Source organism: Aulonocara sp. 'chitande type north' Nkhata Bay, linkage group LG3 (assembly GCF_057382095.1).
Source record: "Aulonocara sp. 'chitande type north' Nkhata Bay isolate Kocher_YH1m ecotype deep benthic linkage group LG3, A_spYH_male_GT1.1, whole genome shotgun sequence".
NCBI lineage: Eukaryota > Metazoa > Chordata > Actinopteri > Cichliformes > Cichlidae > Aulonocara > Aulonocara sp. 'chitande type north' Nkhata Bay.
The window spans coordinates 2,336,104-2,353,016 of NC_141346.1; the positions used below are offsets into that span (position 1 = coordinate 2,336,104).

Consider the following 16,913-nt stretch of genomic DNA (forward strand, 5'->3'; position numbering starts at 1 on the left):
GACAGACAGTTCACCCAAACAGAGAAAAACATCCTTGCTAAAGGGTTGAATTTTGCTGTCACACCGAGACAAATCCCGCTAGTGGAGCTGATCACAGCCACAGAAACTGCAAGCCTTCTCAGTAAAGTCAAACACCTTTTTGGTACATCTGTCTGTGAAGGTTCTCAGTCATCCAGGTCATCGTAGTCAAAGGAGCTTGCAAAGAAAAGCGTATGGACTTCTTTAAGTTGCTTGAAGACGTTTCACCTTTCACCTCCTTTCCCTGGCTGATTGGGACCCACACCCAGTTTCACAGCTTGGCTCAGGCAATTAGAGGATCATCAGGGGGTCCTTTTGTCCCTCTGTGGGGGGATACTCCCACTAGGTTCAAATCTGGGACTCTCCACCATTTGACCTTAGAACTGAAGAAGCTTCTCGGATGAGAGGTGAAACGTCTTCAAGCAATTTAAAGAAGTCCAGACGCTTTTCTTTGCAAGCTCCTTTGACTTTTTGGTACATCCTTCGCCATCTTACAGTGCTGTTAAAGCAGCCATTCCCCAACTCTCTGTGAATGGTACTCATGGTCATTGATCAGTGGGCTTTGGCGTGGAATTACTAAATTTAGATACCCAGTGGTACAAAATACCATTAACTTTGGTCCCAGTGCTGATTGTCTTTTTGTTTGATTCCATATACTTAACTCATCTGTTTAAGCCAAGTGACTCTCATTCACTCTGTCACACGCATGCAGACTTTTTCATGCACAGAGGCACAGGGCTCCCTCATCCCATCTTTTAGAGAGAATGGGTAATTATATAAACAGCTTTCAGCGAGGCAGGGATTAGGTCCCAGAGAAAGTGATGCTGTCTAATGCTGGCATATTTCTATCACATACTGAAAAACAGAGCAGGAAGAACCAGGAAGAACATGGAGCGGGTGTGTGTGTGTGTGTGGTATCTAAAAATAAAATAACCAAAAATAGAGAGGACATAGCCTAACATATGAAACAGGAAAAGATCACTGTGTAATCCATTTATTTCAACAAAGTAACTGTATTCTGAATACCACCTTTTTAAACAGTAACTGTTGGGTCTGTGTTTCCACAAGCCCCGCTAATTCTAGAGACTTATTCATCATGAAGAAAATAAGACAGTCGATCGATCGATTATTTGAGCAAGGGAGGCCTCGTCTGTGTCCACCACGAAAATGACCCCCAGATCTGACCTCCTCCTGCTACCTTTTATTGAGACACAATTCACACAAAACACGTCAGAACAAAGCCACGCCCACATGGTCCTAAGACAAGGCATTTGTATGTATATGTGTGAACTTCTGTAAGAATGTGTGTGTGTGTGTGTGTGTGTGTGTGTGTGTGTGTGTGTGTGTGTGTGTGTGTGTGTGTGTCTGTGTGTGTCTGTGTGTGTGTGTGTGTCTGTGTGTGTGTGTGTGTGTCTGTGTGTGTGTGTGTGTCTGTGTGTGTCTGTGTGTGTGTGTGTGTTTTAGACCTCCTGCTGACCAAAGGGTCGTAAACCCAGGAAGCTTACATCAAAAGAAGCAGATCTTCCAGATAAGATGTATCTGCAATAAAACATTTCACCCCCACCAGAACCTCGAGAATCTGGGGGGAAGGACAGTGGAATTTCTTTCATCAGAGTTAAACACTGTACAAATGGTAAACATAAAAATGACAAACATTTAACAATTTAACTCTAACAGTAACTGAATATAGATACTTATATTTTGTATTTTAAATATGTAATGTATGTAATGTATTTCGTTACTCCCCAACACTGACTGTGTAAAGATTTATGTTTCTAAAGTGAAACAGTGAAAAATAACAGTACTGTTAATAAATTAATATGTTGACGTGTTACGACCCCCTCTGCTAGGCGTCAGGGAGGGAGTAACATACACGAGCCCCCAACACAAAACTGAGTAAAGCAAAAGGTTTTAATTACAAACTTTAAACAGAAAACCGACAGGGCTGTTCAACAGACCACTGGGCAGACAATTATTACATAAAGAAAGAACAGTCACGAGTAAAAGTTAAAGGGTAACTAAGGCAGGCTGGCCGCACACAAAATAAAAGCTAGGGTTTTAACTAAGGCAAGCCAGCTTCACAAAATCCTACCCACAGCCAGCTAGCAGCTCAAAACTCTAATCAGACTAAGTTTAAAGCATGCACCAAGATTCGACAAAGTTCAGCAATATGAACAAGTTCAACAAAAGATCGACGAGGGAGGCACGAAGGGCAAACTGCATGTTTAGTCCTAAGCAGCAGCCACTGAGTGAAGGACCTCCAGCCTTTTGTAGCCACAGGTGGGCACGATCAGCCACTGATTGCCTCTTGGAGCATCACGGGATCCCCGGGCAGCCAATCGTCCGTGTGGTCTGGCACACTTCATTCTGCATAAGAGAGGGTTGGCACGGGTCTCCCAGTAACCAATCACACACGAGTCCTGGAACACATTGATTTACCTAGAGGAAGGCGGGGCCACCTGAGGCCAGAGGCCGTAACAGACGTTGTACAGAAAGGCCAATTTTGGCACACATCTGTCCTGAATTCGTGAAATGACAAATGACCACAGGTCCAAGTGTGTCAAAACAATGATTTTATTAAACACACGTGTGGAGGAAATACACCGTCACAATCCTCAGCATAAATCCCCCCAAAAAGCATACTTAAAATGTTTTTATATGTCATGTTTTTATATCTCATGCATCAAAGCAGATACATAACATGCATAAGTTACAGTAACCACAGCTTTTCTGCTGACAATCTTTGACGCACACTCAAAAAGACATTTTCTCCGTCTCCACGCCAGGTGCTTCCTGTAGATCTTCTTATTCTCACTTATCTCTGGAACATCAGAAGCACATCCTACAAAAAACTGTTGCTTATGCAGGCACAAAACGCAGTTACAAGAAAAATACGTCTTAACTCTAACCTAGAAATGTGTCTATATAATGTCTGTGTACGCAAGCGAGCTGTCACGACCTCACTGCATTCTGTCTCACCTCTTACCTCACCAGATAAAGCTTGTAACCTCCTACCAGACAGAAGGCCAACTCCTTTGTAAGCACATTTTCCCATAGGTGTAATAACATGATTGAAACTGTATGTTTAATAAATGGAATAAATATTTAATCAAATGCCACTGCTCAAAGCTTAATAACAGGATATAAAAATAAACACAATATAGAAATGATATAATCCCCACAATTCAAGTCAAAAACACATCAAACTTTAAGAGTTTTTTCCAAGGATGAGGAAGCAGACTCAGCCCCAAACAGCTGAATATATGGATGGTTCCCACAGCAACCACAGCAGTGTGCTCTCAGTATACTTAGTTGTATAAAGGAGTTCGTGGTGTGTTGCACTGAATAACTAAGCAGCTGAAACAGCCTCATGTATGTTGACACAGGGAAAGAATAGTGTGCTGTTCACAGCAGTCACAGCTCGCTGCCTTCAACAGTCTCTTCCTTCCTTGTTTGGATGTCACTGATATCATCTTCTGCTCTCCCACTGACCACCTGTTGGAGGTAGCATGCTAAGATGGCTAACAGCAGCATCAGGACATGTAGTCCTTAGTGATGGAAACTGGAACCATGAAGTCAGTGATGCTGGAATAAGCATCTCCACAGTGACACTAATGGTCACTATCATGACTCTTTGATGATATTCTGTAAAACACTGACAGACAAAAGTGTTGGACAAATCTGAACAAGTCTACTTATTATACACGACTGTCCATAATTCTGATGGACACATGTTTTGGAGAAACGCCCTCCCCCTGATGATCCTCTAATCACCTGAGCCAAGGTGTGAAACTGGGTGTGGGTCCCAATCAGCCAGAGTTTCGGGTGTGTTCATTGTGAAACCTGGCCCCACCTTATCATGCGAATTCCTGAGATCAGATGGCCCAGGATATGAGTGGGCGTTAAGGCGTCTGGGAAGGATCTCAAAACTGGATTATAGATGGCAGAGAGTTGGTGTCGTAAACCCCGCCTCTGTTTAAAGATGGTCGCTCACAGTGGACATAGATGGCTTCTTTCACTCCTCTTTCAAACCATCTGTCCTCTCTGTCCAAAATGTGAACATTGGCATCCTCGAAAGAGTGACCTTTATCCTTAAGATGCAGATGGACTGCTGAGTCTTGTCCTGTGGAGGTGGCTCTTCTGTGTTGTGCCATGCGCTTGTGAAGTGGCTGTTTGGTCTCTCCAATGTAGAGGTCTGGGCATTCCTCGCTGCACTGTACAGCATACACCACATTGTTAAGTCTGTGTTTTGTTTCTATTTTCTCATATTTTACTAAAAAAAATTAAAATAGTGTTATTTTGGCAAACTTTCTTGGTTTATATCATCATATAGGGACTCCTCAAAACAAGTTAAATATAAAAGATCTCCTTTTATCTACATTTGTCTTGTAGCCATAATTCTGTGTGTGTTACAGTCATTTTCTAACACTCGGAAATTTGGAGCCCTGGGTGATTGTCTGATAATATTTACTGTGAATTAAAAAGGGGGCATATTTACATTTAACTAACTCTACAGCTTCAGAGTCTGTAAGAAGGAACAAATAGTAGTATAAAGGCTTCTTGCATGGCTTCTTTATATGTGATATTGTAGCTGATTTAAGGCTGTTCGTGTGGGAACGTTTCTCAGCCTTGACTCATTTCATAAGGAATGATCCTCACATAAGACCATAAAAATGGTTAGTTTCAAATAATGCCAGGCAAAAATCCCATTCACATCAAATAAAATCAACCCTGTTAACAGTTCCTCATGTTTGAGACTGTCCACACTTAAAAATATTGAAGTTTTGAAAAAAAAAATCACTTTGTAAATGTAATTACTTTACAGAGTCAAATTATCTCTGTGGTCTAATGTTTAAATTGATACTGGTTTAACTTTCTGAGTCTGTGTGCGTGTGTGTGCAGTGTTGCCAACTTAGCGAGTTTTCAGACCCCTTAGAAAAAAGACGTGAAAGCGCGTATCGCTTTTACTCTCAACAAGCAGCGGGTGCTGTAACGCAGTCAGTTCTTCTTTTACTCTTATGCTGTTTTGTGGATCACAAGGTTTAAAACTACTTAAAAACACACACACAAAGTAACTCCATCAGAGCGCCTATTTCGGGTCACTTTTGCCGGTCCAAGCCCGGGTAAAGGAGCAGGGTTGGAATTGTGACATTAAAAAAAACAATAATTGCTAAAAGAAATTAATTTGTAAAATAAATAAACTAAATAAACTCAAAGACATAAAGTGAGTAAAAAACGTCCTAAATGCATTTAGAGTTTATTATGTCTTTATGTCTCTGCCACGATGTTATTTCTCTCTCCAACAACGTAGGTTACAATGACATTAGCATGATCAATTATGCAAATTAAGCGATGACGTCATTTAGCGACTTCTAGCGACTTTTAGGACAACCAATAGCGATTTTCCTTACTGAGGAGTTGGCAACACTGTGTGTGTGTGTGTGTGTGTGTGTGTGTGTGTGTGTGTGTTTAGATGTTTTTGTCTGAGCTCCCATTCAGCAGCATGTTGGAATGACATGTACGAACATGTTTGAGCTGCAGGCAGCTGTGTGTGTCAGGTATCACTTGGGAAATGTGTGTATGTGTGAAGTAATTACAGCCACTGTGCAGCACAGTGTGCTACTGACTGTGTGTGTGTTACCATGACTGAACAGCATCTGCAGACATATGTAAGTCCTTAGATATACGTGCATGTTTGAGTATGTGTGTCTCTTCTTGTATTTAATAGTGATGTGCGGATCGATCCTGAAATATCGATTCCTCCGATACCAATCATTTATGTTCTAAAATCGATTCTCACATTAAAATATTGATAGTTTAGTAATTTAGAGTAAATTTGTAGTTTATCATTAACAGGAACACAGTGGAAAGAAACGATAACATTCGGATTGTCTACATTCAAAGGAACTACTTCCTCTTCCGCCTTTCATAGTCATGTGCGAAATACGGCTGTATGAATGTCTCGCAGCCCCTTGGCGCGCGCACTCACAACAATGGCTGAGCGTAATTGTGCGGATGTATTTTACCTCCACAAACAGCTGAGACGTGGTTTGGATACATGTGGCAAAAAAAGTGAGGTGTTGTGGCCATACTTGCCAACCTTGAAAAAAAAAAGAAAAAAAAGAAAAAATAGGGGATGACAATGTTGTTGCGTCTGTCCTTCTTATCCTCCCTCGCTGGTGTCTGGTCTTCTTTTCTGTGCCTCTTTGCTGACTTTAAGAACGCCCATTTAGGATAGCCGCAGGTTTTGAGTGCTTCCTTTACATGTGTGTTCCTTCTTTTTCCTTCAGGCTTAGAGGGAACATGTTCTGCCCGGTGGTGTAGGGTCCTAATTACTCCAAGTTTGTGTTCCAGAGGGTGATGGGAGTCAAAGAGGAGGTACTGGTCCGTGTGTGTGGGCTTCCGGTAAACTTCGATGTTGAGGTTGCCGTTCTCTTCAATGTGCACAGCGCAGTCCAGGAAAGGCAAACAGTTGTCCTTTGTGTCTTCCCTGGTGAACTTGATGTTTTTATCCACAGCGTTAATGTGCGCAGTGAAGGATTCCACTTCTTGTGTCTTGATTTTGACCCAGGTGTCGTCCACATATCTGTACCAGTGGCTGGGTACTCTTCCTTTGAAAGAGCCAAGAGCCTTTCTTTCCACTTCCTCCATGTAAAGGTTGGCTACAATAGGTGACACGGGGGAGCCCATGGCACAGCCATGTTTTTGTCTGTAAAAGCCTTCGTTATATTTGAAATATGTAGTGGTGAGGCAGAGGTCTAACAGTGTGCAGGTCTGATCGGGTGTGAAGTTGGTCCTGTCCTCCAAGGAGCTGTCTTCTTGTAGTCGTTTTCTAACAGTCTCCACGGCCTCCGTGGTGGGTATGCAAGTGAAGAGAGAGACTACATCAAAGGACACCATGGTTTCATCTGGATCCAGGGTAAGTTTCTGGACCTTGTCGGTGAAGTCGGTGGAGTTCTTGATGTGGTGTGGGGTGTTCCCCACGAGAGGAGCAAGGATGGTAGCAAGGTGTTTAGCAATGTTATAAGTGGCTGAGTTTATGCTACTGACTATGGGTCTGAGTGGGACAGCTTCCTTGTGGATTTTAGGAAGTCCGTAGATGCAGGGTATGGCATCCCCTGGGTAAAGGCGGTGATATGTGAGGCGGGCAATGATTTTGTCCTTTTCAAAGTCTTGAAGGCAAGCTATAACTTTCTTTTTGTAGCTGCTTGTGGGGTCTCGCTTTAAGGCTTCGTAGGTATTGTTGTCACTGAGGAGAGTAGTGATCTTTGTGTGGTAATCTGTAGTGTTTAGGACCACGGTGCATCTTCCCTTATCAGCTGGTAAAACAGTGATGTTGTGGTCTTTGCTCAGGGAAGCGACGGCCTTCTTTTCCTGTATTGTGAGGTTGGATGGAGGGACTTTGGCACTGGAGAGGGTGGCTGAGACTTTCATCCTGATTTGCTCTGCTTCTGTCTGTGATAATTTATTAATCCGTATGGCGGTTTCTGTGGCTGTGATGAGGTCCACTATGGGCAACTGTTGTGGAGAGATGGCAAAACTGAATCCTTGAGATGCATTATGTTGGTTTTTAGGTTTTCTGGGAGTTTGTGTCATCAGGCTTGTTCTACACACTGTCAATCAAAGCTACAAGCTGGCATGGCGTTAGCTTTGATTTGAATCACTTTTAAAAAGGTAGATTTCCATGAAAAGACTAAATTTGTTTTCTTTCTTTATACAAAGTTCATCCCATTTTCACAGGCTCATTCTGACCAATCAGAAGCCTCCATTTCATGCACATTGTAGCAACTTCCACAGTCGCTAGAGGCCGAGGATGGAGCCTGCCTATTTGCATGACACGCTGTCAACTTTACGCAATAATGCGAGAGGTGGAATTGCTTACTTGTTTATTAAAGTGCTTTGAGAGTTTACAGAGTAATGTGATCGGCTCACGATTCAGACTCTTAAAACATCACAGGCTCTAATGCAACAAGGGGAAACTCGTTGTGCAGCGGTCAACAAAAACTACGGCTACCCAGCCCTCCTCTCTGTCAAAATCAAACCAGTGAATGACAGACTGACAACGCCCACTTAATTTCACCGCTAGCACCCACGTGACTCCCGTTACACATCACCATAGCAACCAAACAAATGAAAACCCAGTGATCATCAAAATTCAATACATTTAATTATGGGTCCTACACACATCTTTAAGTCGTCCTCTGCTGAACATCTTCTGAACCATTAAGAAACTTTCCTGAACTTTATCTTCTAACACTGGCCTGATGTTTCACTGTCAGTCTGGAGTTTGGCACATAGTGTTTGTATGCAAACTGTAGTGGGTCCTGGGCATGCTGTACCTGTGGTCGGAGGATGTCAAACCTGTTGAAGACGTAGTTGAGTTTGTTTGCCTTCTCCACATTCCCCCCCAATGTGCTGTTCTTGGTGTTGTGGCCCGTGATGGTTTTCACATCATTCCATTCCTTATGGAATTCCTTATGTCACGTCACATGACTCATACATTTTGATTAGCACCCAAAGAACTAAAGAAAGGCCAAAAGGACGTTCAGCCAATCAAATCCCTCCTAGGAACAGGAAGTCTAGAGAGGAAATGGAGCAGAGAAGGAGAATCACCAGTTTAAATGTCTGAATTTTAAACTGGTGACCCTCTAAAGAGGCTTTTATTGACTCTTTCTGCTTTCATTACAGGTTTTTTCACCATTTAAACTTTTTAATATCAGATTGAGAAATAACTTTTTAGTTATTTCTACATTTGACACAAATAATGACTTTCTGACTTGACTTTGGACTAATCTAACAACTCAGCCTGGCTATGTTGGACTGGGTGTGGAAGCAGCTCCCAGTTTGAGTTCAGGAGACAGACACCCTCTCTACTTTGAAGATCAGCTTCAAACTTTCCTTTTTGATAAAGCTTATAGTTCGAGCTGGATCAGGTGACCCTGAACCATCCCCTAGTTATGCTGCTATAGGCTCAGGATGTTGGTGGACTTCCCATGATGCTCTGCTTTCTTCTCCCCTCCCCTCTTTTCACTCCTGGTGCTTTTATATGTCACTACTGCATCTCCTTAACTTTTGTCTTGTCTCTCCTTAGTTTGTATTTTGTTCTTGTCTCTCTGAGCTCATCTCTTCTCTTTCCCCTCACCCTGCAACCAGTCATGGTAGATGCTCCTCCTGGAGCCTGTTTTCACTGGGAGGATCTTTGTGTCAAAGGGAGTTCTTCCTTCCCACCATCACCAAGTGCTGCTCACAGTGGATTGTCTGATGGTTGGGGCTTTCGCTCTATATTGTAGGCTGTTACCTTATACTGCTAAACAACTTAAGATGACTGCTGGCGTCTGTTGGGAATTGTCACTTATACATACAGTTACATTGAATGGATGTAAATTGATAGATGTTATTGTGACAAAGAGAAAATGATTGTTGACAGATGGATTGTTGTTTTGTGTGTCTGCAGTCTGTCAGGCTGTCTGATCACAGAGGAAGGCTGTACTTCTCTGGCCTCAGCTCTGAGCTCCAACCCCTCCCATCTGAGAGAGCTGGACCTGCGCTACAATCATCCAGGTGACTCAGGGATTAAGCTGCTGTCGGCTGGACTGAAGGATCCAGGCTGGAGACTGGACACTCTCAGGTATGGAGAGAATGTCTGATAGAGGAAGAACAGATGGAAACATTTCCTGTGTCCTTCACTCACTTCCTGTTTGTTTCCTGCGGCCTCCAACCTACTTAGCAGTAGCTGGCAATTCCTATTCACCTAAAATTAGCATTAGCCACTAATGGCATTCTACTAAGCATTAATTCCTCACTAATATAACACTAATTCACATCAAATTAGCTTTAGCTGCAAGCATCAGCCAACTTAGAACTAGCTGCAAACATTGTTAAAATGGAAGTGAAACGTTTTAGCATTATCGGGTAATGCTAACTCGCATCAAATTAGCATTAGCTAATAAAAGCAGCCTTCTTAGCATTAGCTGCTCACATTGTTATAATGCAAGGGGAAAGAGTTAGCATTAACGGATGATGCTAAGTCACGTCAAATTAGCATTAGCTAGTAATGGCAGCCTACTTAGCATAAGTCCTCACATCGTTATAATGCAAAGGAAAATAGTTAGCATTATTTGATAATGCTAATTCACATCAAATTAGCAATAGTTATTAACGGTAACACACATCACATTGTTAAAATTGAAGGAAAAATAGTATAAGCATTAGCTACTCATATTTTTAAAATATAAGAAAAACATTGTTAGCATTAGCGGATAAATTAGCATTAGCTAATAACGGCACCCTATTTAGCATTAGCCGCTCACATTGTTAGAAATTAAGACAATATGGTATTAGCATTAGTTGCCAATGCTTATTCACCTAAAATTAGCATAGCCACTAATGGTAGCCTATTTAACATTAACTCTTCACATCGCAGGGGAAAAGTTAAAATTGAATGAAAAATACTGTTCACATTAGCTACTCATATTGTTAAAAAGTACGAAAAAAAATTGTTAGCATAAGCGGATAATGCTAATTCACCTCAAATTAGTATTAGCTAATAACGGCAACCTACTTAGCATTAGCTGGTCACATTGTTATAAAGCAAGAAAATATGGTATTAGGATTAGCTGCCAATTCCTATTCACCTAAAATTAGCGTTAGCCACTAATGGCAGTCTACTTAGCATTAAATCCCGACTAATATAATGCTAATTCACATCAAATTAGCATTAGCTGCAAGCATCAGCCTACCTAGCACTAGCTGCTCACATTGCTATAAAGCAAAGGAAAACAATATGAGTATTAGGTTCTAATGCGTATTTGCCTTAAATCAGATGTAGGTGCTAATGGCGGTCTACTTAGCATTAGCAGCACAGATTGTTGTAATGCTAGGGAAAAGAGTGTTAGCATTAGCCGTGCACATTTTTTAAAGTTAAGGGAAATAGTGTTAGCATTAGCTACTCACATTGTTAAAAAGTAAATGTTAACATTAGTGCATAATGCTAATTCACATCAAATTAGTATTAGTTAATAACGGCAGCCTGTTTAGCATTAGCAGATAATGTTGACCCTGGCCCATTGGAAAAGTTCAGAACTAAAGATTTAGGAGTGTTTCTTGATAGCTCTTTCTCATTTGAGAAACAAATAAATTCTGTTATTAAAACCAGATGTAAGGTTTATATTGTTGACTGTCATTTATGCTTAGAAATATTTACTCATATATGCTTAAAGTTTTATAATAGATTGCATAATGATAGAGGTTTGATCCTTAGTAGTCTGTAAAGACTCTGTGTGCCTTCCAGAGTGCTCTGGCATGCACACACCACTTGGGGTCATGAGAGAGGTCGTACCCTCTCTTATTGATTTATGGTATAGGAGGACACCTACTCTGTGTCTGGATAAGTATAAGAGGCCTTTGTTAGGGGGACCGCTGGACTCTTAGCACCAGCTTTGGGGTCACAGGGTCACATCTGGAACACACACACACACACACAGACACACACACACACACACAGACACACAGACACACGCGCGCACACACACACACACACACACACACCTACACTATGCACAGACTGGTACTCTTTGTTCATACCTGTGTAAGACGTCATAATGAACTTGTGCATATTCATGTAAGCTCAATAAAGAGCAGTGTTACGAGGGAGCAGACGAGAGCGACTGAGGTCAAGTGAAGGAACGGCGCTGTCACAGTTCTCTCCCTCATCAATTGTCTGGTTCCAGCGGTGGGTCTGTGCTAGACGACCCATCACCAGCTTTTTCCACTGGTTACCAGTACGTGGTAGAATCCACTTCCAGATCTGGTTGTCTTTAAATCTGTGAATGGATTGGCTCCATCTTATCTCTCTTTAACAAAAGAATCCAAGTGGAGCCCTCAGGTCTGCAGATAAGCAGCTTCTGACCAGAACTAGACGTAAAAACAGAGGTGAGCTTTATCGATGGCTGCAGCCAAACTCTGGAACAGTCGCCCTTCACATCAGGTCGTCACCAACACTGGACATTTTTAAAAGCCGGTTGGAAACACATTTGTACTCTGTAGCTTTCAATCCTGACCAGTCTTTATAGTCATTACTGTGTATGTTTCCTATTTTCTCTCTACTCTGTGCAGCACTTTGGCTCAAGCTGTTTTTAAATGTGCTGATAAATAAATGTAGATTTCTTTGAATAAAACAGTGGAGCCGAGCTTTGAGCTCAGTGTGTAACAGTGTGTGTGTGAGAGCCATGTAATGTCCATGTGTGCATGCTGACTGTGCTGCTCTGACCCCCCTCCTCCTTTCAGGGTGGAGCCTGCTGGAGTCCGATGGTTGAGACCAGGTCTGAGGAAGTGTAAGTGTGTTTTTAATGGGATTCATGAAAACAAAGCAGCACACATTCAACCATCTTCATCATGTCAGGAGTCATCATCAAAGTGTCAATCAATGAACAGATGATGGATCAATAACTGCAGCTGGATTGTGTTTGTTCTCTCCATCAGATTCCTGTCAACTCACAATCGACACAAACACAGTGAACACAAAGCTCCAACTGTCTGACAACAACAGGAAGGTGACACATGTGGAGGAGGTTCAGTCATATCCTGATCATCCAGACAGATTTGATGTTTGGCCTCAGCTGCTGTGTAGAAATGGTCTGACTGGTCGCTGTTACTGGGAGGTCGAGTGGAGAGGAGGCGTTTCTATATCAGTGAGTTACAGAAGCATCAGAAGGAAAGGAGGCAGTGCTGACTGTTTGTTTGGATGGAATGATCAGTCCTGGAGTCTGATCTGCTCTGATGATGGTCCTCATTATGTCAGGCACAATAACAGAGTAACATCCATCTCCTCCTCCTCCTCCTCCTCCTCCTCCTCCTCTGTCTCTAACAGAGCAGCAGTGTATGTGGACTGTCCTGCTGGCACTCTGTCCTTCTACAGAGTCTCCTCTGACACTCTGATCCACCTCCACACCTTCAACACCACATTCACTCAAACTCTTTATCCTGGGTTTTGGTTCTGGTCTCGTGGTTCCTCAGTGTCCCTGTGCTGAGTGGAGTGTAAAGAGTGTCTCCTGTTACAGAAACACTCTGACTGTTGAACAGATAGTTCAGTCTGTACATGTCTGTCTCTTTCACTCACAAACACGTTTTCAGATTCATGGATTCAATCAGTTGATGTTTGAAACTCTTCTAAATGATTCCTTGTAAACTTCTTCAGTCACAAACAAACAGGAAGTGATGTCACATGTGTTCCTGTCCACACAGCAGAATGAGTCTATTGCTGACAGTGATGTACAAACAGAGTGAGCATTTCTGAGGCCCAAAATAAACTGAGTAGTTCACTGAATGAACAATGGACTGTGAGCTCAGTTCCTTCATCATTAGTATGGATTATATATGTATATGTATTATATTAGTATCATATATATCAGGTGCTGCTGCTTTCAGTCATTGTGCAAATGTGCTGTTTGTAAGCTTGTAAAGCTGCAGTCAGCTGAGACTGAAGAAGTCACCTGATCAGTGAGCAAACGTTTCTGAAAACGTCCAGATGAACAGAATCAACCTTTTGGGATCAGCCAGCAATGCAGCATCATTGTTGTTCAGCTTCAGAGGTTTGCAGGAATGAACTGATGACCAGAAACAGCTGCAAAGTCCAAGAAAATACCAGCTGGAGTTCAGCTGCATTTGAAGAAGTCAAAGAAAAGTAAGGATGGCAAAGGGCGACGTTTTCTTCCAAAGAGCTGCAAACATGGTCGACGCCTCATTAGAAGAATCATCTGGACATTTGTGAGGAACTCTAACCAAGAAAGCAACGTCACACAGATCCAACAGACAGTTTCCATGACTGCAAGTGTTGAGTGGAAAAATGCTACATTGCATTATTGCATCCTCTCACCACAGGAGGCGCTGTTGGCACCACTGATTGCTGATCAGCTGTTCTCTGATGATCTGATTGATACTGTGAATAACGGGACTCACTGAACTCTGTGACACAGTGAAGATTACAGAGTTGAACTTCAACATCTGACTGACGTCACACAGACAGAAGGATGAACCAGTGAGGCACAGAACACAGTTACTGGAGATACTGGATCAGCTCCATGTGAACCTCTGATGGAGAAGCTGCTGAGCCAGAGAAACATCAGGACATGACAGCAGCTGCACTTATCTAACAACATGTAGCAGAGCTGATCTATGTTAGAGGATCTATCACAGCAGCTGAAGCCAAAGTCCAACACTGGATACCAGCTGAGCCTGTGCTGAGTGTAGTGTTACAGGAAAAGGGCAGAAACACTGGTAGCTCCCAGTGATGCTGACTGGGGCACAGAGCTGAATGATGCAGCATCAGGACACTGTTTCAGTCTGACTGACAGAGAAACCTGTAGCTGTATCTACATGTGAGGCAGAGGCCACACAAGCAGCTTTCTATGTTTCACAGTGACTGAGATCTTCAGTGGGGGTGGACATGCTCCTGTACAGACCTCTGAGGAGAACCAAGGTGCAGTCAAAGAGTCCAGTCTGTCCTCACAGATGTGAACATGTGCTTTCATCAGGTCTGCTGTCAGCTAGCAGGCTCACATCAGAATCACTGTTCCTGAAAAACACAGTCTGTGTGACATCATCAGTCAGCTGATGGTCCCAGATCTGAATGGTTTCTGTCTCTATGAGGAAGTCAGAGAATATCACTGAGGTGTGGATCAGGTCTGAGTGAGCTGTGGAGGGACAGCTTTAAACAGTCCACAGGTCTCACGTCCTGCTCAGTCTGCTAGCAGATACCTCGTATTGTTCCAGATGTGCTGACATCAGCAGCAGCACAGCTGTGTGATACCATGAATCTCAGTTATTGATCCAACACACAGTAAATACAAAGATCAGGATTTCTGAGAGTAATCATTATGAGTCTGAACACATGATCACTGAATGTTAGTCTCCACAATAATAAGCTAACACAAGCAAACACAGCTTTCAGCTCTTATTTTGAAACTGGCTTATTTAGAGAGCTGTGATGTGAGCGTGCCTGGCTCTGAGGCACTTGGGTCAGCCTCTGTTGTTTAGAAGTGTTACAGACTGTGAATGACACAGACCTGTCAGTTTCCATGTTTGTCTGTAACACAGCTCAGGGCTCCATGCTGAACGCATCCATCCAGTGTTATTGATCCAGGACTGATACCAGCATTGGGATCAATACTACAACACACAATCACATGTGTCCACGTGATGTGTTTGACCAGCTTTATTCATTAATGATCAATCAGCTTATTTACTGCATCTGAGTCCAGCTTCATTTAAATGATCCAACCATGAAAATGACATCAGTCCTACAGAAGCACTTCATGCTAACAGGAAGTCATTGATTAAGGTGGAATAACACAGAGACACAACCACTCACAGCTAACCTGACCCCACTAACTGCATGTGTTTGGACTGTGGGAGGAAGCCGGAGTACCGGAGAGGACGCACACAAACACGGGAGAACATGAAACTCTGAAACAAAGATGGTGGATTTGACCTCAGGACCAGGTGCGTAATTTCCAGGGGGGTTACAGGGGTCATGACCCCCCAATAATCAGATCCAGCCAATATAATTAAGTAATTGGTTACCTTGGGAGAGTTTAAGTCTGTCTTAAAGGAACGAGAGAACAGCTCTTTTACTCAGTGTGATTGTTTTTAATGTACTCTTTTTGTATTTGATCTGTTATTGTATATTTTACACATGTTTGTATGGGATATTGTATTTGTTTTAAATGTTATATACCTATGTGGTATGTGACTTTTGTTGCTATGATGCCAGGTCTCTCTTGGAAATGAGATTTTTAATCTCAATGAGATTTTTTACCTGGATAAATAAAGGATTAATAATAATTTCATCGTTCCAGTTTATAAAATTATGAATTATCTTGCATTAATAGCTTTTTGATTTTCTTTAATCGTTTCAATTATTATCAGCAAAATAGTTCCATGTTTAATCATCCAGTAATGTAACCCCGCCTCCTCCACCACGTACTTGGTATTACCCAACCAGCTTTCTCTACCACACCTTCACTGTTTGCTGTGTTTGTTAGCACAGTCGCTGGTGCCAGAGACTGCCAGTGACTTCAGTCTGAGGTTTGAAGTTTCCATGTCTGTGTGATGTGTGGTGTGAAGGCTGCTGGTTAAACTGGGACGCACTGAGTGCTCATAGAGAGATGCTCCATGAGTCCCAGTACAGACTACAAACATGGTGGAAACTTAGCTGTGATATCCACACACTCTGCACGTCTGTGAGTAACTGTGATGAAGATGTGCAGAGATCTGTGTCCAAACAGGAGAAAGACTGTAAAGACTCTGTGCTTCTAACAGCCTCTGTTAACATATGTGAGGCTGTTTGTTGTTGTTGCCATGGAGCTTTGCACTGTTTGGGTCAGCAGGTCATGTGATCAGGTTTGTTCTGCTGGACGATGGTTCAGTGTCAGGTTTGTTTGCATTCATCAATAAATATCTAAATAAATCAAAGACTCCATGTTTGTTCTTTCATCATGTGACCTCTGCTCATCCATCTCTGTGTGTATCAGGATACATTTGGTTCATAATACACAGAAAAATCAGAGTTATTACCTGTAATAAATGTGAAAGATTCCTGCAGTGATAACCAGGCAGGGCTGAAACACATCCAAGCTGTCACCACGGTAACAGCACCGTCCATCCACAGGTGAGGGGAGGAGCAAAAAGAGGGACTTTGACCATTTTATACTAAAAACACTCAACTAATGTTTCTAATATGAAACAAATAAGCCCACATTAATGTGAGCGTTTATTAAATAATAATAATGATGATTTCCTCCTGATCTCATTTCCACAGCAGAGAAAACTGTGGTGTATATTGAGGTGGAGGGTGTGGTCTGTGGCTCAGGTGTAGAGTGAGGGTGGGGTGCACCACA

The 16,913-nt window shown here is 42.4% G+C and overlaps 1 protein-coding gene across 1 annotated transcript in view; it reads left to right on the forward strand.

Annotated features, from left to right (window-relative positions):
* LOC147333470 (protein NLRC3-like) overlaps positions 1-16,579 on the forward strand; it is a 48,363-nt gene extending 31,784 nt beyond the window's left edge. The window contains exons 7-9 of the mRNA XM_086267046.1: positions 9,473-9,646; positions 12,304-12,350; positions 12,499-16,579. Of these exons, the coding sequence (XP_086123172.1) occupies positions 9,473-9,646; positions 12,304-12,350; positions 12,499-13,046 (769 nt within the window). The 3' untranslated portion in view covers positions 13,047-16,579. The remainder of the gene's footprint in view (positions 1-9,472; positions 9,647-12,303; positions 12,351-12,498) is intronic.
* Positions 16,580-16,913: the final 334 nt, after the last annotated feature.